At 42.1% G+C, this 22,990-nt stretch overlaps 1 protein-coding gene and 1 pseudogene across 6 annotated transcripts in view; both read right to left on the reverse strand.

The window, feature by feature from the left end:
- The window catches only part of rpgr (retinitis pigmentosa GTPase regulator), a 71,310-nt gene that overhangs the window by 40,842 nt on the left and 7,478 nt on the right, over positions 1–22,990 (reverse strand). For 5 of the 6 annotated variants that reach the window (XM_087146270.1, XM_087146268.1, XM_087146267.1 and 2 more), the window contains exons 2-5: positions 11,373–11,498; positions 10,342–10,434; positions 9,299–9,517; positions 8,869–9,018 (exon numbers count right to left, since the gene is read on the reverse strand). In XM_087146270.1, coding sequence (XP_087002396.1) covers positions 8,869–9,018; positions 9,299–9,517; positions 10,342–10,434; positions 11,373–11,498 — 588 coding nt within the window. Of the gene's footprint in view, positions 1–8,868; positions 9,019–9,298; positions 9,518–10,341; positions 10,435–11,372; positions 11,499–17,209; positions 17,367–22,990 lie in introns of those variants that run through there. The other variant, XM_022248786.2, reaches the window with a different exon arrangement.
- Positions 2,724–5,465, reverse strand: LOC147796658 (uncharacterized; annotated as a pseudogene).

Raw genomic sequence — 22,990 nt, forward strand, 5'->3', positions numbered from 1 at the left:
GGTATGGAGATAGACTAACACAATATAAACAAATCTGGATATTGGGGCATCTCTGATTTTGCTCTTCACAGCTGTGGCGGCCATTTTTCAAAATGGCGGCCAAACTTTAAGATCAATGTACGGAACCACGTAATTCAAAGGGCTTTGACTGCCTCAGTGGGATAAATTGAACAATGGAAAGCTCTACAATACATTTGTTGTGATTACAAACAGTAATTGGGCATTAGAGGCTACCAAACAGCCACTTTAGTAGCCAAATATACAGCATTGGGATGAAAATTACCCTAGAGCCACGACTTAGCAATTGTGTGCATTTGCAATGTTTACTTACTCATTGAATCAACTTTAAAACATGTTAGTGAAGCTCACAATCAGGGTTGTTTATTCATCATTGTTATCCACAACAAAAACATCACTGTGATGGATGGAGTACTCGAACTGGTTCACAGCTGTCATTGGTTGGAAAGTATCAAGTCCTCAAAGCATTTAATAGATCAGCCAACAGATATGACCGTACCATTCAATGTATTGGGTACAATTCACAATAAACTATCGTGTTTCAGTTCTAATCAGAGTCGTAGACCTTAACAATTTTACATTGATTGGTCCATTCATGTTTCACTGGAGGCTGTGGTGTCAATGCTGCAAACATTCTCCTTCACAAACACACAAGGCTGTGCATTCAAGTGCAGCCTTTTTGTATTTGCAGCACTTCACACAACCCTTCTTGTACTTGCATGACACCAGCTCGGAGCATATTTGGGATGCCTCAGATAGTGTAGTCCAGAGTGGCTTGTAGAGGCCCTCCTCTTTCCTGGTCCAGCCCCAGTCAGTCGGTGGAGGTAGCTCTGGTGATGGCAGCAATGTTTGGCCCCACACTTAGCCTCCCTGATAAGTTGCTCTTTTCGCATGCTGCACCAGAGCTGCCCTGGTCGGTGGTATCAGTTGGACGTTGTTCTTCCTGGTGAAGAGTTTCTTTTGTGCCTTGTCAACGTCTGTGCATGTGCTTGTTCTGTCATAGAGCAGGACAACAAACCTTTCAATCTTGAGCATGACATCCTCTGGTATGTTACATGGTGCACAAGACAACTTCAGCAGTGCATCTGTGAGTTCTGGCAGGACATTCCAAACTTCCCAGGCAGACTTCTTTCGATGCCCAGCAAAGCAGGAGACAGTGTCACACCCTGTCAGAGCATGAAACATCGGTAATGCTCGTGCCTTGTCTGGTCCAAGGCTAGCTGCCACTTCATGTGCTGGAAGGTACCGAAAATGCTTGCCAGACCTGAATGCCAGCCATAACTCATCACCTTCTTGCAGTTTCTGTGCCATAGACACGGCCAACACTACAACATCTGTGTCAACAGTTCGTATCATTATCTTGTGGTGACCTTGGAGGGCAGCATGGGATGCATGCAGCAGCATACGACTGTCGGCTTCTTCTTGGTTGCAAGGAGCAAGGGAAGCCAGATCCTGCAGTCGTGGCTTACTAAGAACTCCTTCTCTGTCAGTTACTACAAGTTGTTTTTCTTCTTGGTCAAACCACTGGAAGAGAGCTTCCGACAGGAATGTGAATAGTTTAGTCTTGTTACTGTCCACTCTGAGGAAGCTTTGCCAGTTGCCGGGTATGGGTGCTGCAGCAACTACATGTCTGCGTACTCCTTGCCCGTTTGTCTTTCATTGTACCTTTCAGTGAGTCAGCAACATATCTGTCCCACACCAGGTCAAGGCGTGACGTGTTTTGCAGCCTTGTAGACAGGTATGGAATGAAGATATGATGGGCATACTCATCAAAGCTTTTAGCAGCAGCTGGCTTCAACATTTGGATGATGGCAGCTCCATCAAGAATTACAGAAGTTGTAGCAGGAGCATCTGACTGGGTTTCACAGAAGTTTTCCAAACATGTAAGCAGTTGACTCTTGTCACCTAGATGAAGCTTTCCATCATTAGAGAGCGCTGGAGGAAATGCCTTGATTCTCAAGGCGAAAGAATTCCTTTAAATTTCCATCCCTTGTCTGGCAAGCAATGTACAATCGCGAGAAGAGGGCGACGTCATTTTTCAGTGAGACCAGCTTATGCTTCCCTTTGCTTGCAGTTTTTGGTATGGAACTTCCGAAAACCTTCAGCTTGTTGCGACGGATGACATCATCAATGGGATTGGTTCTTTCCACCAGACATTCCTTTGTGAAGGCATGGAACTTCCGAAAACCTTCAGCTTGTTGCGACGGATGACATCATCAATGGGATTGGTTCTTTCCACCAGACATTCCTTTGTGAAGGCGTCAAATTGATCTTGACCAATTCTGTTCACATTCTGGACAGTATCAACTGCTGTAGGACCTGCCACTTCCTTTGTGTCAAGGGCAATCAAGTCTGTGCTTTCTTCTTCAAAGGGGTCACCCAATTACGCTGACTAGAGAGCAGACATCTTTGACAAATGCTGTCTGCACACTTGCTGTCTGGGCGTGGTGACATGTGTCTTTCCCCCTACCTGTATGCCAGGGTCCATTTTGAAATTCTTCTATTGCTCTGGGTACCTCTGGTCCTGCAACCATCCAAAGGCACAGGGCACTAGGATTGTCAATTAAGCCAACTGCTCCGCCATCCCCTTTGATGCAGGCATTGTTTTGTTCATGTGCCTGGTCAATGGCGATGGAAGAGAACACTTTCTTCGTCTTCTGCACAGTGAAGTTGCCAGCTTTAAATTGCCTGGCTAACTCCGGGTGCTATTCTGGCAGTTGAGTCATGTCCATAAGGTGAACAGGGACCCATCTTGCATAGTTGGTGTGGTCTAGGGCATGGAACCAAGGTGCAAGTTCTGTCAAGGCATCGAGGTAAATCTTGAAAGATGGCTGTCGCAGAGAGCGCACGTAGACCAGCACAAACAGTTCTAGCTCAAGCACAACTGCCCAGTACTGAAACTGAGGATAGCTCTGTTCTCTTTGGTTGCACCACTTTGCAAAGGATTTCTCATCTCCTGTGTCTGCTGGATGCATCAAGCGGTAACGACTGTAGGCACGTTGTTGCAGGATATACAGTGCAGCTGCTGTGACTTGGTGAGCTCTTCGTGTGCGGGCCATGTGGGAAGCTCGCAGGAAAGAGTCAGCAGTTCCTGATTTCGCAATTTCAGCTTGTACTAATGCTTGTACCCATCCACTTCCTTTCAACCAGTCCCCGAGTGTCTTCAAGGCTGCCATCTCGATGTGGAGCCCACCAAACATCACGACCAATTTGTCTTCACCGTAGATTTCTGCCCACTTCCACTGGATTTGCTTAGCCACGGCAAACAGTGGCTGATCAAGAGTGACTATTGGTGTCTGTCCTGGATTTAAATGCTTCACAGCTTTCCTCACAACATCCATTGAGTGCAGTACCATGGCCACTGTATGGGCACTCTCCAAGAACAGAGGAAGTAGGGCAGTGGGGCAGACCACTTGATCTCCTGGTGTCTGGCGGTTGGCATGAAAGGCAGCCCAAAATGTGTTATCCTCTGTACCAGTTTTGTCTTAAATGACCTGCCTTGAGTGCTCTAACCACAAGTATTCCTCCTTAGTCTGTTGTCTGAAGTCACCTCTACCTAGGGATGTCGCACAAGCAACTGGGACAACTGACTTCTTGATACGAGTGGCTACAGGGGGCACATCAGTGTAGTAGGAAGGTAAGTGGCTGATGGTCTTTGAGCTTGCATCTCCTGATCCTTCAGTGGTAAGAGTGCTTCGATTTACTCCTTCACCATCGAACAAAGGATGCTGGATGAGGGAGATTGCAGTACCATGGAAGGACTCCTTTGCTGTGGTTGCACTTGGGTTATGATCAATGTTGTCTATGGCTGTAGTTGTGAAAACACTTCCACGCATCTTGGGAGGGCAGACTACTTTATCTCTTTGAAACTGTTGGCAGACACTGTTCCCCATCTGTGTTGACAGCCGGAGAACATGGTCATAGGAGATGCTCATACTCAAGTGGGAAAGTCTGTCTACCAATTCCCTCTTTCGTGTGTGAGCATGCAGCATGAGCCCTATGTACGTGGGAACTGGTGTCTCTTGCTCAGCGCGGTGCCTGACTGTGACGGATGCTGTGGTGTCATGCTTCCTCTTGTGCTTAATGCTGTTGAATTTCAGCAGTTGGGAGATAGCAAGTGCTGCAGGCGTTGTGTCTGCCTGTGCCATCTGGTCTTTAATGCTGGGGCCCTCTAGGACCATGCTCACTAAGGCAAGCAGCAGTGGTGGCACAGATTCTTCCTGGCATCTTTCTGGGAACCCATAAAAAGGCTCTGTTCCCCCAAACATATGGCGTCGAACCACCTGTGCTGCATGGGCAAGATGAACTGCATCACTGTCGCTGTCTATCTCACATGCCTATCCAAGAGCAGCACCAAGGTCCTCGTTGAAGGCCAGCAGGACATCTTGGCCCTTGTTGTATGCCTGCATATCACGAAATTGGGCCAACAGTCGTTCCTTCAATCGCGTGGTGTGAACTCGGGCACCGAGTTTAATTCCCTGCTGCTCCAATCTGGACATGTACAGATGGGCAAGATCAGCCAGTTTGAAGACTGGTGCAGTCTCTGCATCAAGTCGTGTTTCCTCAATATACAGGACCAGTTTTGCAAAGACAGTTCCTGATATCTTTCTTTCCACATTAGTGATCTTGGATTCTTTAGACTTGGCCTTCCTGGCTCGATTGTACAAACTGGCCAAGCATTTGCTATGGTACTTGGCTTCCAGTGCCACCATGTCACCTGCACTGAGTCTGGCCAGTAGTTTCGTGTCTTCAAGAAGCATTGCACATGCCCGAACCCTACTGTCCAACTGGAATGTGGCCACTTCATGGAGATCATCAGTGCCTGCCGATTGTTCACAGAAGAAACAAAGGGCTTCTTGGGAAATTTTCTCGGTACTAGATGACCGTAAACATAATTTGGTACGCTTGCATGTAGCTGGTACATCTTGGCCCTGACTGGATCTCTCATTTTCTGCTCTTTTCAACATCGTGGTGTTGTACTTGAGCCTGCATGTCTGATGGTACTGAGCATTGTTCGCGATCGTGGCTACTTCAATATCGTTCCCATTATCGAGTCTTTCCAATTTCAGACTTTTTGGAAGTTGGCCGAGCTCATGAAATTTGATCAAATTGTTTGCCAGTGATTTGTAGCCACTCCCTATGTCTTTCCTTCTAGACTGTGAAGGACATGTCAGTGACTCTGCTTTGTCCTCTTGGCAAATAAAACAAAGCTTCCAGTTTGTCTCAACTGAATGTGCTGACGTTGACGGGGCAGGATGCTCCGGGTCAAACCAATACCAAGCTTTTAGACATGATATTATTGATGAGTTACTCTTCCATAAAATCTTAGTTGTAGTGCACTGTAAAAGATATGTATACAATTGAAAATTATTAAATATCTTAAAAAGGGTTTTGTGCCAAGAAATATAGGCAAAATTGTACATATATTGATATTGTGCACTTAACATGACTCTCTAACTGCGAAACTAAAAACAAGGATTAATTATAGACATTTTCTCTAAAACATAGGAATTACTCATTCTCTCAAAGACCAACATAAAAAAATTAGGGAAAACCCTCCCAAAATCTATAGAAACGCATTAACTTACATGTACTTGACTGTGGTTGAAGGGGTCCACGACAGTGAAAATAGGCAATGTATGGGAGTTTGACATCCATCTGCTCAAAATACATCTGTTACTTTGGATTTGAAATGGAACAGTATCTTATGCATGTCAGTACATACACTGAAACAATGCAGTAAATGAGATTGTGGAGGGCGCCACCAACTGGTGGAATTGTGCCAATAAATGGGGTAATTAAAACTATGATCAAAATCACAAAATCTGTTGTTCAGCAATGTAATGTGTGGCAAGCAACAATGTATCAATACATTTAAACTCTCTCCTCCGGGCGTTAAGAATTAGGCATATCATTACACGTGCTAGAACTGCTGGCGGCCATTTTGTAAGATACGTTGCCACAGCTATCAGGGACAAAATTTGAGATGCCCCAATATCTACATTTGTTTATCATGTACCTGTCTACATTTGTGCCAATTTTGGTGCTTTTATAAAAAAATGCACAATTGGTCTGAATATTGTGGCTATGCCGGCCCACTTTAGTAAGAACAGAAGAGTTGATTCTTCCGAAGACAGCTAGCAATGCGACATGGCTGACATACTGTAGGCACTCAAACGGAGGGTTCCACAAAAAGGACAGTAGAATCAACAATTATATAAGTTTTGGAGAGTTCATCAAAGCAAGAAGACGCCCAATCACAAACACAAACGAGAAACAAGGATACTCATAGTAAAAGCTGAATAAAAACTGAAGAGAAAAACAAGAGTAACTTAACTGCATGTCAGCCAGTTAGGTGATATTTATTCGACATATTAAGACGGATTGTTAATATCCCGGAAGCCAAAATATAGAATTTCAAAAGGAAATTGAAAATTCATTTCTCTCATTGTTTACTTATTGGGGTACTCTTCAAACTGTACCAAAACTGGAACAAAAAAATTGTTATCAGTCAAAAAAACAGAAAATCTTGCAGAGGGGAAATATTTTCCCCAATTTCTCGGCATTTAAAACCAATTTTTCAGTATCATATAAAAGCCAAATTCTTGAATGTTGTTAGAAATGAAGTATGTTTCACGAAAGTATACACCTTAAGCTTCAAAATGGCATATACAGTGTAATTTGTCACATTTGGACCAGTTTGAAATTTTGGCCCAGAGGTTGATGTTGCCGTGGAACTGCCCATATTTCTTAATTTAGAGAAAAATTGGCCAACAAATAAGAATTCAAATAAAAAGTAGAAACTGTGTGGATTTTGACTTTTCAGCTATATACAGCAAGCGACCAATGATACGTGCCCCCCGCTGCAAGTTGAAGAACCTATTACGTCACATACATGTACATTTCTGCTACGCCCGTGTATTTGAGTCCCCAATGTATTTACATGTACTTAATCATGTTAATGAATGATCCATAAAATGCGTTCAGCTTTCGACCAAATTAAAAAAGCGGAAACTCAAAAAGTCATTTTCATTACGTGGAAACGTTAATATGAATCTCGAGTATGATAAAAGTAATTTGAATGGCACGTAGTGCGTGACCTATCGCCCTGTAAAGTTTTGTCAAGTTTTTAGCTCCTCTGATCAATTTTAACAAACCGTCGAAGTGCAAATCAGAAAGCTGGCCAAAATTTCTGTTCTAGAAATTTCCTGAGAACGAATTTTGTACAAGAAACAGCTACAATTCAAATTCAAACAGCACCTCTTGTAAAATGTAGAACTGAAAAACAACACAAACGAGGTACGTTTTTATTTCAAGCGATCCAGAACTAGGAAAAATCACTTAGGAAAAACCTGTACATTGTATGCACATACCTGTACGTGGCAAACTCAACTACATGTGCGTAACAGGTTTTGTGTGACGTGGTGGGGTTTCATGGGGCTCGCATGCACGTGGTATAGCTCGTAACGAACTGGGCAGTTTAAATCTACTCAAAGTTTACGCAAGCTCTCGGTTTAATTTACTGGAATTTGGATAAATGAAGCAGTTTCCTTCAAACCAAGAAATTCTTCAATCAAAATTCAGTGTAATTCTGCATGAAAAATTGATTTTTCTCTTGATTTATCTTCATACGCGAAGAAACTTTAGAAGCGACTAGGGACTTGTTGAAACGATCCAAATCTTGGGAAAGTGTCGTCACTTTCATTGATCCTATCAGTCTGAATTAAAAGTTAAACATTTTGAAAATAATTTTGTAAGATCTGGTAAACACAAGGTTACTACTGACAACAGCTTTAGTGGAACTTTAGGAATGTTGGAGCTGCATAGTTTTCTTCCTTTACACTGTAACCAACATTGACACGTCGAGTTTCACAAGTTAATAAATGTACGAGTACACGTACATTCTTTATTGAAGAAAAGCCAAAGAATCACAACAAAGCCGTAAGTGGTTCATTGTACCAATTACCAGGGGAATTATAAAAAGTTCTGTTAACAATGTCAATAAGTTGCAGTTTTTGAGTGTGTAGTTATTGGCCTGATGAACGATAAGAGATTTTTATGACATCGGCAGGGATTAAGTACTGGTATCATGCATCGTGCAGATTAAGACACTTTGATCATACCATGTATCAAACACCGTTACAACAGTAACGGTGTTACCATGGTGATCATCTTCCGTTTACTATGAGCAGTAGTGTAATCTTTCAAAGCAAATGGCAGATTTCCTCCACTATTGACAACTGAAAAGATGTTGGCAATTCCCAGCAGCATGGTCTTTTTTTCCAAGTACAGTGTTTTGATACAAGGCCTAGCTACATTTATTTTGTCCGATTTTGGGCACCCCGGCTATGCGTACAAACCCAAGGTACTCGAAATCGGGTTCCCTGGCAGCATGTGGTTAATTAACGCACCTGTAAATAATGAACTTCATATTCTATCATTAATACAGGTGACTCACAATATAGAGAACTAGCAAGTGGTTAACATAAAGCCCACTTTTGCAGTTCAAACACTGACACATTTTCTGTTGGCTGTATTAAGGCAACTTGAATTTTTCCTGTTTGTTTGGGTAGAAGATTTGTAAGTGTATTCGAGTATAGCGCATCAGGATAGTTTTGATGAAGCAACAGAAGTTACTTTTCTACAAGTTCCAAAACTTAAAAAAACTTACAAATAATCATTGATAATTGCCATGCTTCTGTCAACTAACTTGGGAAAAAAGCCTTTTCATGGCAACCTTTCGGTGGTTCACGGTACTGTGAATCATCTACATGTATATGTATACTCTTCACAGTTTAGTTAAATTTGAGATTGCCGATCATTACTTGGACAGAATTTCCAATAACACACCTGTAACTATAGCTGTGTGGTAGTATCCACATGACACTTGCTTGACAGGAATTCCAAATGTTAATGGTCTTGGAATGTCTGTCTCAGTAGTATCACCTAGGCCAAGCTGCCCTTCAGAACCACTGCCAAACATATACAGGCTGCCATCAGCTGGAAATAAAAACACAAACTAATATGCATGGTGTAAAAGTTTGATATCGAAGTTTTCAGCATTGGGGCCATGCACTCTGAACATAATCCAATTTAAAATTGCTTGAAAACATTTAAATTTAACTAAAATGCAGCCTTGGCTAACCAAGTCATCAGTGAGTCAGCTTATTACACCGACAAGATGACCAACATCACAACAGTCAATAGAATTGGAAGAAATCATATACTGATGAATTATAAATTAACTTTAAAAAAATGAACAAATGAAATGAACTCTTACTGGTTAGTACAGCAGAATGTTCGGTGCCACATGATATCATTTTAACTTTGAAATTGCTGAGTTCCTTAATCTCCTCAGGTGCATCAAATCCATTAGAACTTGTCACACCCAACTGCCCTTCCCCTCCTCCCCCAAAGCCATACAACTTGTCATTTCGGGTGTATGCTATGGTGTGTAAACGACCACATCCAACCATCACCACACCTTCGTGCTTCAGAACTGAAACAAAAAAAACAAGCATGATGACAAATTCCACGTAGCATCTCATGTCACACTTAATGCTGAAAAAATTAAATAAGTGTCTTATTGCTACACAGAAAATAAACAAAATAAGACAATAGTTTTGATTTCCATGTACATGTATTAATCTGCTTATCAATCTTACTATCCAAAATTACACAAACAGCATCAAACATTAAGTTGTACATGTACAGGCAATTGTTTACTTGTACTTGCTGTTTACATTGTTCATCTACATACTTGCACATCTTCATCTCACTCAATATGTTACTGCTTATCCCTTCTCTAATGATTAACTATACAGTGTACATGACCCACCAAAAAACAATTCACAACAATCTGAACTTTTTTTAAAATATGATTTTTTTGCATTGAGGAGATGTTAATTTATATAACAGGTTTTTGCCCTTACCAAGCGTATATATTGATAAACAATGTGTGCTCAGTGCTTGTCCAAGAGCTTGCAAAAAATTCACAAGCTCACTCGGGTGGGACTCGAACCCACGACCTCCTGCTTACTAGTGCAGACGTCTTAACCACTCGACCACCGAGCTTGCCGGGGTCAGCTGGCTGGTCCGAGTCAGGTGAAGCAGTGGGTAGCACTATTTTTTATTGACTCCTTTTGACTCTCTGACTAAAAGGTATTTATGAATGGGAATAAATATGTTCTTGGCCGGTCTGGGCTCAGGCATTAGTCGCGTCCATTCTCTTGAGCTGGTCTTAAACGCACGTTTAAGACCAGCCAAGCACATATTTATTCCCTTATAAGATACAAAATCCAAACGTGATTTGTATGTGCTCACCTTTGACACTTCCTGGTTTGTTGGTGGATTTAGTATGACCCAATCCTAGCTGACCCCATTCATTGGCTCCAAATGTGAAAATGCGACCGCTATCTGAAAAAAGAAAACTTGAGAATAAATGGCAGTACTACAGGCATGACAGGTGGCACATTGATCTGACTGACTGATTCTGTACTGTTACTTTACATATACAAACATGAACATGGCATATTACTCAAAAGAAGAACTAAAATACAACTCAACCTAATTCTTCAAACTTTAAAAGAGTCACTGTGGTCATGTAAAATGCAACGTTGCACCTTCAAATTTACAAAAAGTGATCATTTGGGGATAATTAGAAAGACCACGTACACTTTGGATATTTGGTTGACTATCAGAGCAAATCAAAGGGAGCTGAACTCATTTAAAATTTAAACTAAAAATATTTGTACAAGATGACTTGAAACCAAAACAGCAAAGACAATTCAATATATTTTGCACAGATATAACGTAAAGCTCCTCAAAAGATCTTCAAAGAAAAATGAGCCATGAATAAAATGGTACATTAAAAATTATGATGTGCCAGACCTCAGTTATTCAACTCTGATAAAGATAAAGGATCGGCATGGTCATCAGCGTTCCAGATATTGGTCATGACTTCCCTTGTGTCACTAGACATTGTAAATTAACTCCATACAGTTCACTTCAGGTACACATACAGTACCTGTATTAAGAACTCTCCAAATTCACTATTATCTAATGTCTCATATTTTGCAGAACCTGCCATATATATTGAACACCAAAGCTAACAAATAAGATGCAATGGAGTGATCCTTTCATAGAGTAAGAGCTATGGGTAAAGTAAAATGATACCGCAAGCACGATGGATAAGTACATGGACATGGGATGAATTGTGAAAACAAATTTAACAAATGAAAATATGTGAAATTGGTAAGAAAATTATGAGACCTTGCACAAAATTATCATACATGTATGTGAGCAAAGTCTTAACTTAACATAAGAGAAATACAGGTAGTCCATGATGAACTCACTTGTAACAAATGCAGTGTGGTCATCCCCACAAGACACTTGTGTAACAGTGTCATTCCGAATCCAAAATTTGTTTGCGGTGTTATCTGCAAAGCGACTCTTTCCAAAAGTGAAGACAGCACCAGTATCTGAGTGTTATTCAATAAAAAAATATGTAAACCATATGCATACCATAATAATACAGAGAAGTACAAATATGTGTGCAGGCCCATAATACCTGGATACATGTCTCTTACCAAATATTGATAAGGGAGACATTTAAACTAAAATCCTTCAAATTTCATTGCCTGAGTCTTGCCAGTAGCCTTTGTTGAAAGACTATCTGTCTTTGTTAATTACATGTATCGGTATACTGTACAAAAATTACAGCAAGGTACATGTACATGTAAAAGACATTTACAGCATGTAAAAGTAATACACCTCCTGGTACATGTACATGTATATGTACATATACGTATACATGTACCTGTGCAGGCGTGCATATACATGTAGTGTGCACCTCTGCACAAAAGAAGTCCACATAATGTAGGGAGCGATAGCCCAGTGTGGACTTGCACACGTCCACACAATGTTTTTCCCCTCTCTGAAAAACAATTTCAGAGGCATTTGGGGGTCAAGGTTATCCGTGGCAAAACGAAGAGGAACACTCCAGGGAATCACTATCAAAAATCTAGCTCAAAGGAGTTATCCTAGGAGAAAAGGAGCATTTTTCCTTAATCACAGGAGAACAAACGATTGTCCACACTTTGTATGTAAAACAGGTATGTGTATACTGACAATGCACTTTCTTCTTTAAATGTAGTGATAGCCACTTGCAAAACAGATTTTTTTGCTTGTACTAAAGATACACCACAATTACTTTTGCAAAGTTCATGTATACATGTACAATGTGACAGAAGGGTGGAGTGCTCGGGGGGAAGGGGGTTGAGAGGTTTATACAAGTACTGATCAAGTGTGGTGAGATTCCACTCTGGTATTCCCCAGCATCCTAGAGGATTGCAAAGCTGCCCACACTCACAATAACCTAATGCCTAGAATGACACAAGCTATAACTAAATGTACTTTTTCTAACACTGTAATTAATGTTTTTGAATGTAAATGCACAAATTTCACCTTGTTAGTTACATGTGCATACAAAGTCAATGGAGTGTCAGTGTCTTTCTGGGCGGAATAAAAATAAAGCCTTAAAAAGGTCTGAGCTTGCATCTGCAGAGGTGTGAACTTTACATGGGATTTTCTATCCAAAACTACTATGGTTGGGAATTTGTCATTAATTACAAGTAAAACACATACGTGTAGAAGACTACAATACATGTACGCTGACACACAAATTTTTCTTTTGTTACAGCAAAAGGAACATGTGCTTTGGAACCACATATTGACATGTGGACTAAACTTGAAACTGCATAGCCCCTCAACTTCTCATTTTTCTGTGATATTTCAGCCCAAGAGGAAGAGTTTTCATTACATACAGTCTGTATGTGATCAGAATTGTTCAAACTTTTTCTAAGTTTTCCTTTTTTAGGGAGGTCTATATTGTGTATTTATTACACACTCTGAACTGGCCATCAGTGAGGAGCTTTTGAGTTGAACCGCACATGTACCTTGGACAACTTTACCATGTGGGCAACTCATACCTTGGACAACTTGTACCTTGGACAACTTGTACCCCGAGTTAAGACCACTCATACCTTTATGTTCAAAATTCAGTTGTAACTTTCTTGCTTTTCCATTTCAGCATGACAGTTGGACAATCATATCAAAGAAGCATTTTCATAAATCTCCCTGAGAGATCTTGACCGCCAGTATGATTTTCTGCATTTTCTGCAGTAGCTGGCTCTGACAGTGGAAGTGATCTTCAAAAATTTGTTGGTATATAATTATTTATAAGATTAATTTCAAAATCTGCTAGTGAACATATTTATCCAGTTTAGTTTGTAATAACTTGTCAATGTAACTGGAATATATTCATTTATTGTGATACTCGACTGCAACTTTTTTGGGGGGGTGGATTGCCTTCCTTATAAACATTCTTTGGGAGGGGGCTTTACTAAACTCTAAATTCTTTCATGGGAGGACTTCAATTTATTCTTATGGCTCTGAGAAAATTTGTTTTGTTTTGTAGGGGAATGGTGGCTTTGCTTGGGAACTTTTTGGGGGGGGGTTGTACTTAATAAAACTTGCTATGTCTTGATTTCTTTTGGAAATGTTTCTGGACTTTTTTGGGGGGAATGGTTGCCTTCTTCATTAAAATTCATTTTTTTGACAAATTCCAACTGATATTACTTATAAACTTTGAGGTAAATGAAAACCTGACATCACTCCATCATCAAGAATAAATCAAGCTGCTCTAAATTGATCGACTGCAATAAGTGATAATGCAAAGTTCTGGTCAAAAATATTTTACAATACTGATACAGACTTTGGAAAAATTAGGCCCCCTGCCAGTTAATGCAGTGGTGAAGATTCCCAATTGCATGCAACAATGGCCAGCAACGTTGACCAGCCCCAGTTGCGTGACCGCTCACGCACATGCACAATGCCAATGCGTCTCACATAAATGTCACTATACAGGCGGTAGGGAAGGCAGTGTAGCCGAAACGGCAAATTAGGTGAAAGACACATGACTAAGGAACCAAATGTACACGTGTGTACAATACATATCTGAAGTTCAGTTAACACCACTTCCAGCTTCAAATGCTGTTAATCTCAGTATTGCGACAAAAAATTGTGATTTTTCTGTCACACAATTTATCAGTATAATGTGCCTGGGAAAAAGCAAGTCAATGATTTCCTGTGTTATCAAGGAAAGGATTTCACAATTCTGAAATTATCCTTTAAAAATACACATAAACTCTACTGACTTGGTGCATAACATAGACAGTAATGGGTACATCAACATGATTAAATATTTAGTTATTACTTCTCTCTTTCTGCAAGAAACTTAACTTTTCAACATGACAGATGTGGCACAAATTCAAGTGTAACTTACATGTACAATACCTCAAATCTTCCTGTCCCTATGCCTAAAACAGTCGTCAGGGTATGATTTCTACAACCTGAAGGATAACGTTTAATGTGTTTGCCAATGAAATTTTCTGTCTATGTGATGCTATGAATGAGAGACGCACTGTAGTTGGTCACTTCATGTCATTGACACCCAATTCGACCAGTTAGATTTCTATAGTAAAGATTGCGGTAACACCATGTATTTATCTCTTCTTTGAGTATGTGTGGTTCTGAGAAGAACCGGGGAATAACTCAACGTTTCGAACAGTGTACTCTGTCCGTCTTCAGGAGACTGAAGACGGACAGAGTACACTGTTTGAAACGTCGAGTTATTCGAAACGTCGAGTTATTCCCCGGTTCTTCTCAGAACCACACATACTCAAAGAAGAGATAAATACATGGTGTTACCGCAATCTTTACTATAGATCTAGTTTCTTTCACCATGAAAACCTTTAAGTCTTACAGTTAGATTTCATTTTTCATTTGAGAGCAAAAGGAAACTAAAAAGAAAGAGATGGGAGCCACATTTAGTGTTCCCGCCAGTGTATTTTAGAGTAGGGGGCCATGATGCTAACATTTTGGACCATGACACTAAAGTCTGGCCGTGACATTAAAAATCTGGCCGTGACAATAACTGTAACTCTCTTTTTGCAGCAAATTTCTCTAGAAACTTGAGTGTGGCTAGAAATGACACCCCTTTAAAACACTTTTGCAAGCTAATGACCATCAGGATGGCTTTTAGTTTCACACTCTTGTGGAAACCCCAGTAGCAAGAACATCATGATTTGTTTTGCAGGAAGAGAAGGAATAAACAAATTTTCACTGCTTGAAAAAGGCCAATAATGTAGGTTACACACTACAAAATACACACATGCCCGGTATACAGGTTACCTACAGACATTATGGGATTTAGGGGAACATTTGACCAAGAAAGCACAAACAGAGGTTTTCTCTGGTATGATTGCGGGGCACTTTTCAAAATGCCATTCATAACCATCAAAATCAGGAATCAGTAAGGCCTACGAAGTAGTCTGAGTAACTGTTCAGGAAGTACCCTACATAAGATCATTGAACAAGAACAGGTCAACTCATACCACATGGTATGAGCTAACCTGTTCTTATTAAAATATTCAATGTTGTCCATGTGAACAAGTTGTACCATCAATTCAACATAACTGTACAAACTCATATCTTTGCTGAGTTGCACCTTGGACAACTCGTACCTTCGCTTGTGAGACCATTCGTACCTTCACAGACATCAGAGTTTGCTACGGGCTTATTATAATTGAAATTAACTTGAACAATAATTTGACTTCTTAGTTATGTGTTTGTCACCTAATTTGCTATTTTGGCTATAATTCCTTTCCCTGCACGCCGGTGGGGTGACACTAATGTGAGACGCGTCAACGTCATGCATGTGCAAGCGTGGTCAGGCAACAGACGCTAGTCCATGTGGCTAGCCATCATTGTATGCAATTTGGAATTGTCACTGTGCAGTCCACCGTGATGGAGTGATGTCATGTTTGATTTACTTAAAAGTTTATAAAGTAATGTCAGTTGTAACTTGTCCCCCCAAAAATTTTAATACGGAAGGCTATCCCCCCAATCTAAAAACATGACCACAAGCATTCCCCAAAAAAAATCAGACATAAAATGTGTCACAGGTCAGTGATATTTTATGCCAACTGTTTGATTAATTTAAGGACCCAAACTGTATGATGCCAAGTTGGCCAAATTTCCTTAGATGCCCTTTATGCAAAGTAAGGTGCGGTCCTGTATGATTCACACCCGCATAAGTACACACCAGGCATGGGGACCTGAATAGTGTTTTGTAGTACCTGTTCACTGAGGCGTTGTCCAGCAGTGTTAGCCTTAAATGCTGGGGTGTGGTTCTGTGTGACACACACTGACAGGCCTGTGGTGCGATAGCTCAAATTTAGGCAATAGCTCTGAAGCCAGAATTTTATTAAGCTTTCAACCTTGTTAATGTGGATTGGAAATCCAGTGTTGGTGGTAGCCATAAGTTGGGAGAACGATTTGCTGCCCCAAATTTACAGGAGAAAAGTTTAAAGAGGAAAGGCAGGCTATGACAATTTTCAGTGTGCTGTAAGACCTCAGGAGGCAGTATATACTGTTTGTGTTGTTTTTAATTATTTTCTAATATTTAGCCATTATTTTTTGGTCTGGTCAATGCAAGTGCTATTACTTTATATATCTGTGACAATGGGGAGTTCAAAAGCCAATTTCAGTGACCGTTGTAATAATGACGTTTCTCCTCTTGGGTATGTAAAATTAGTAATATGCACAAAATATGCACAAATGTTTGCCGTAAGATGTACATGTGTATTAGCGAACATGGGTATGATTATTCAATATTTCAGTGCTCCTTATTACGGAGTCGGAGCTCCCGTATTTGGACCTCGTTGGGTACCCTGACACGAGTAAGCCAGGTCCTACACTGACCGGATAGGGACAGCAAGTCCGCCGGAGGGGGACACGGCTACCTACCTGCCTCTTGGTCTACTTAGTCAAGCCCCGACTCACCTGCATCATCCTCGAAGGATTGGCTGAGAGTCATGTAACAGCGGCGCATCGGACAAGTGACCAACTCTCCCTTTGAACTGTCCGAATTTGGGCTAGTGGTAATTATTAACCAGCCCACCAGCCTTCTAGTTTCTATGAAGCCCATTTTTTTTAACTGTTAATCTTCTGTATTTTGCTCCCCCTTGATTCAATTGTTTTTGTGGCTTGTATATTTGTAAATAAATTAGTTTCCATTGAATTTTGAAGTTAAATTATCTGCTTGTACTGCGTAATTTATTGTACTTACACTGTGTGTCAGAGTTCGACACTCGGCATGTAAACCAATGACGAAAAGGCCTGTGGCAGGCACTATGCAGAAAATCATGCTGGCGCTCAAGATCTCTCCAGGAGATTTATGAAGTTCTTCCTTGATACAAGTATGTTTGTCAAATCTGATCTTAAACATACTGAAAAGGAAGAGAAAGTTACAACCGAACTGTGAACAAAAAAAGTACGAGTGGTCTCAACCCAAGGTACGAGTACGAGTTTACGAGACAGGTATGAGTTGTCCAAGGTAAGACTACAAGTCGTCTAAGGTACATGTACAAGTTGCAGTTGAATAACAAACCAATTCCATCAGATGTCTTGAGTCCATCACATGAGCTTACTGGCATTCAATTCAGTGCACGACCCTGAACAATAACCAAAACTAACTTGAAAAAGGAAACGTACATGGGCAGTTGGTAAAAGTTGGAGGTAATCGGAGGAAGCCGGAGGTAGCTTGAGGTAGAATTTACCAATTAGGAAAGCACTTACATATACATGTAAATGTCCACTCACTCGCCCTCCTGGTATGAAGGATCACTTTCCCATCGGGCTTGCCTTTTTACAGCCCAAAATTCTTGCCAAAATGATTTTACCCCGAGCCAAACCTGACACCCTTTATCCCCCGATCTTTGGCGACGGTACGATGCAAGAACATGTACAGTCATGACAGTTGTGTACATGTACTGTATGTGTACAATATGTGTGTGTACTGTGCGTCGATGCCAAGCATACAATGCAGCTTGTTCAAACATGAATCTCTACATGACAACAGAGGAAATGTAAATTCAAATTGAATTCTCAACTTAATGAAAGCACGGTGTACTCGAACAAAGAGCGTTTGCTGTACTTCAAAGCTGTACAATATGTTCATCCATTTGGTGGCCTAGCCTGTTTAAGCGGCCACCAGGCTGGTGGTGAAATAAACAGCTGGCTACCGGTTTTTGAGTTATTTTTGAGTGTGACACCCCAGAGGTTGGATGAAAATAGTGTTATGCCGGAGGTATAATCAACGGCCGGTGCCTTCAACAGTATTCACATGATTTCTTCCTGTTTACTTGGACCTGGAGGTTTATCGAAAGTAATTTACACTTTCCCCGAAAAATTATGACAAAATTGACAAAAATTTCTTTTAAGTGCCCAAACAATAAATCCATATTTTGTTCCTTTATTAACTAAAATGACTGTAAATTATCATCAACTGCAAGACACACCATATGTATGAGCAGAATATTTGCAAGTCTTTCAGCCAAACCAGTTCCAGTCAGTCTTCACGCTTGAAGTCGAAGACTAAACCACCAAAGATGATGACGCTGTCAACTAATTTTGATAGTGAAGATCTTCGAGAAGCTAAGGACAACAAACAGGTCAAATGTCCATGCTGTTCACAGCCTCACAAATTGGAAGATTGCAAGTCCTTCACACAAAGGTCATATGATGAGCGACGACAGTTTTTTAGGGATAACAAACTGTGTGATAACTACTCCATTCAGTGGCATGTAGCCAGACGATGTAGACTCGGCAGTCGTTGTGGAGTTGCCGGATGCATCTGGAAGCATCACACTCTCCTTCACCCACGAAAGTGCCTGCACCACTCCAGCAGAGATGAAGTCTGAAGCTGTTGGTATGTGTACTTCAACCAGAGCTGGGGATCAGTTGCTAGGTGTAAAAGAGAAGCCTGGAGAGTGCCATTCTGTTACATCAAGGCAAGTTGCCCTACGAGTATTGCCAGTGAAGGTCAGACACAGTGACCGCCAGGTGGAGACCTGTGCTCTACTTGATGAAGGCAGGGATGGATCGCTGTGAGACGAGTGGTTAGCTGAGCAGCTTGGAATCAACGGTGAGAGGTTTAATTTCTCCCTCAACACCATTGGAGGAACAAACGAGTGTTATGGTATGGAAGTGAGCCTAAAGGTGAAGTCCACCCAAGCTGAAGAGGAGCTGGACCTTCCTGATATCCAGAAGTATCTTCCCAAATGAGAGAGATGTTAGGAAATGGAGACATTTGGATGGAATTGAGTTTCCCCGCACAGACCAAAGGCCAATCCGAATCCTAATTGGTGGAGATGTAACTGAAACATTCTGGGTGATGGATGAAAGGTGAGGAGGATGCAAGGAACCTTATGCAGTACAATCACTCCTTGGATGGACACTCATTGGTTCTACATCAACCTCACTTGGGAAAGGAGCAGGTTTTAATAGCCATTGTACCAAGCTCCAAGATGACCAGCTGCTTCAGCAAGTCCAGAGGTTTGGGGAGGCAGACTTTGGCGAGTCTATCATGGACAACAAGCGAGGTGACTCAGTTGAGTATCACAGAACAAGAGCCACCATGGAAGATTCGGTGAGGCTGGTTGAGGGCCACTATGAAATTGGTCTGCCGTGGCGAAGTCAGTATCCAAACTTGCCGAACAATCGAGTGCTTGCCGAAATGAGGCTGGGTTCCCTCAGGAAGCGTCTACAGAAGGATGATGACTTGTGTCAGCAGTACAAGGAAACCATCGATGGTTACATCCAAAAGGGATATGCAAGGCCGGTACCAGATGCCAAGACTGGGAAAAGATGGTATTTACCACATAATCCTGTATTTCACCCTCAGAAGACGGGACAAATGAGAGTGGTGTTTGACTACGCTGTGAGCCACAGAGGAACATCACTCAACGATTATCTCCTGAAGGGCCCAGATTTCACAGACAACTTAGTCGGTGTGCTCACTCATTTCCGTCAGGAGACCATTGCAATGGTAGCAGACATAGAGGCCATGTTTCATCAGGTGCGGGTTCCTCAAAGAGATAGCAATACCCTACGATTCCTATGGTGGCCTGACCATGACTTGGCAAAGGATCCCACTGACTTACAGATGCTCATCCACTTGTTCGGGGCAACGTCATCTCCCAGCTGTGCAGGGTTCTCTCTGAGGAAGACAGCCAAAGACCACGGTGCTGAATATGAGGAAGCCACTGCTGCAGCAGTACATGACAGTTTTTATGTTGATGACCTTTTGGCGTCAGTGAACAGTGCAGAAGCTGGTATCAGTCTTTCCAGCCAGCTCATTGATCTATAAGGGAAAGGTGGCTTCCGGCTGAGGAAATGGATCAGTAATAGCATAGAGGTTCTGGCATCTATTCCAGCAAATGAGAGGGCACCATCTGTGTTTGATCTGGACTTAAATTACTTGCCCTTTGAGCGTACTCTACGAGTACAATGGAATGCAGAGTCTGATTTGGATTCGTAACAGCCTTGAAGGAGAGGCCTACTACTCACAGGGGTATCTTATCAACTGTCAGCTCACTATTTGACCCGCTGGGATTTCTCGCACCATGCATCCTTACAGTCAAGATCTTACTTCAGGATGTCTGCGGCAGAGGGCCAGGATGGGACGAGAAGACTGAGGAGCAAGAATTTCTCAGGTGGAAGCGCTGGTTGGACGATTTGCCAAGGTTGGAGGCTCTCTCCATCAACAGGTGTTGGAAGCCAAAGGAGTTAAATGACACAGCAGTTAGTCAGCTGAACTTCTTTTCAGATGCCTCGAAGCATGGATACGCAGCTGTTGCCTATCTGCAGACAGTGGATGGTACAGGAAGAGCTACGTGTTCTTTCATCATGGGGAAGGCATGGCTGTGTCCCTAGAAGTCCACATCCATTCCACGCTTGGAGCTAACAGCGGCTGTTCTCTCAGTCCAGCTCAGCAAGATGTTTCAAGAAGAGCTGAGATTGCTCATTACTGATGTTGTCTTCCGGACGGACTCAACTTCAGTTCTGAAATACATAAGGAATGAGAGAAGGCGTTTCCGCAGCTTTGTGGCAAATCGAGTTGCAAGAATCCAAAATCCTACTGATGAGTCACAGTGGTGCTTCGTTGACTCAGAGTCAAACCCAGCAGATGAGGGATCCAGGGGAATGAGTGCCAACAAGATGATCAAAGAAGGCCGCTGGCTGAAGGGGACACGGTTCTTGATGTTGAATGAGGATCACTGGCCAATTCCATCAGTTGTTTTGAAGGGTACAGTACCAGATCCTGAAGTCCTGCCAGTTAATGATGCACTTAAAGGGGATCCCGAAGTCAAGAAAGTTGTGACCCAGACAGTTTTAGTGTGTGAGAAGCCAAAAATTGACAAATTCCTGGCCAAGTATTCGTCATGGAACCGACTAAAGAGAGGGGTTGCTTGGCTTTTACGTTTTGCCAACTACCTTCACATCAGGGGGAAGGCAACAGGAGAGACCATGAAGCAGGGAAGTCTTGCGGTGGAAGTGTACCAGGCTGCAGAAAGGGGAAAAATTCGGTACACGCAGTGTGAAGCATTCCCCAAGAAGATAGATGCTCTCGCCCAACGGAAGCAAGGTTGTGCCATCAGCAAAAGGAAATGCAAGAGGCAAGAGTCCTCTCTCAACAGGCTGAATCCTGTATTGATGGATAGCATCTTGCGAGCAGGCGGTCGCCTCAGAAACACGCCAGTTGATGAGGAGACAAAGCATCCAATTATTCTTCCGAGCAACCACAGGGTGACAAAGCTGATCATCCAACACCATCACTTACAGGTTGGTCACTCTGGTGTAGGGATGACATGGTCGTCGCTGAGGGAAAGGTTCTGGGTTGTCAGAGGTGGTGCAACTGTTAGACGTACCATTGGCGATTGCTTTGAGACATCAGTTCATGGCTGACCTACATGTACTTGCAGCTAGAGTAACACCAGGTGATCCACAGTTCACACCAGTGGGAGTTGATTATTTTGGGCCTATCTACGTGAAACAAGGCCGCAGTCGGGTGAAACGGTACGGGTGTGTCTTCACGTGTTTATCAATGTGTGCAGTCCACCTTGAGGTTGCTCATTCTCTAGACACTGATAGCTTCATCAATGCACTTCGGCGATTTATTGCAAGAAGGGGCAAACCACAGACAATAATGAGTGACAATGGGACAAATTTCATCGGGGGAGAGCGAGAGCTGAGAGTCTTGCCAAACTGAATCAGCAGAAGGTCAGCGACTTTTTTACTGCAGCAAGCTACCAAGTGGCGATTTAATCCTCCAGCAGCACGCCATATGGGTGGCATATGGAAGAGAATGATACGATCGGTATGCAAGATATTGAGGTGTTTGTTGAATAAGCAAGTGGTAGCCGATGAAGTTTTGCTTACCTTGATGGCAGAGGTTGAGGCAATTCTCAATGCGAGACCACTGATCCCGCTGAGCTTTGATCCAGGTGAAGATTTGCCTCTGACACCGAACTATTTGTTGCTGTTGAGGGGTAGTCCAAGCTCTCCTCCAGGTTTGTTCCAGAAGGAAGATTCATATGGCTGTCGACGCTGGCATCAAGTTCAGTATTTGGCTGACCAATTTTGGAGACGCTGGGTGCGTGAGTACCTGCCCTTGTTGCAACTTTGTCAGAACAGGACCCGGTGAGAGCACAATCTTCAAGTTGGAGATCTGGTCCTGGTTGCTGATGAGAATGTGTCTCGCGGTCGTTGGCCTTTGGGAAGAATCAGCCAAACCTACCCAGACCATGAGGGTAACGTCAGACAGGTGGAGGTCAAGACCGGTACCAGCTACTTAAGACGACCAATCACCAAGCTGTGAATCGTGGATAGTGCTAAAAACTGAGCCTCAACTTTCAAGCTGTGTCAGGATGTTACATGAGTTTTTTTGGAAATGAACATCTTACTAGCTGATTCATTGGGGCTGGGAATGTAACGTCGATCTGTAAGACTTGTCATTATCATAGTTTGTATTGGGCGCCCCCATTCATTCACAAGGTTTAGGTCAAGG

The sequence above is a fragment of the Acanthaster planci genome, linkage group LG15, assembly GCF_054643075.1.
Source record: "Acanthaster planci isolate LZ-2023a linkage group LG15, COTS_SCS, whole genome shotgun sequence".
Lineage (NCBI taxonomy): Eukaryota > Metazoa > Echinodermata > Asteroidea > Valvatida > Acanthasteridae > Acanthaster > Acanthaster planci.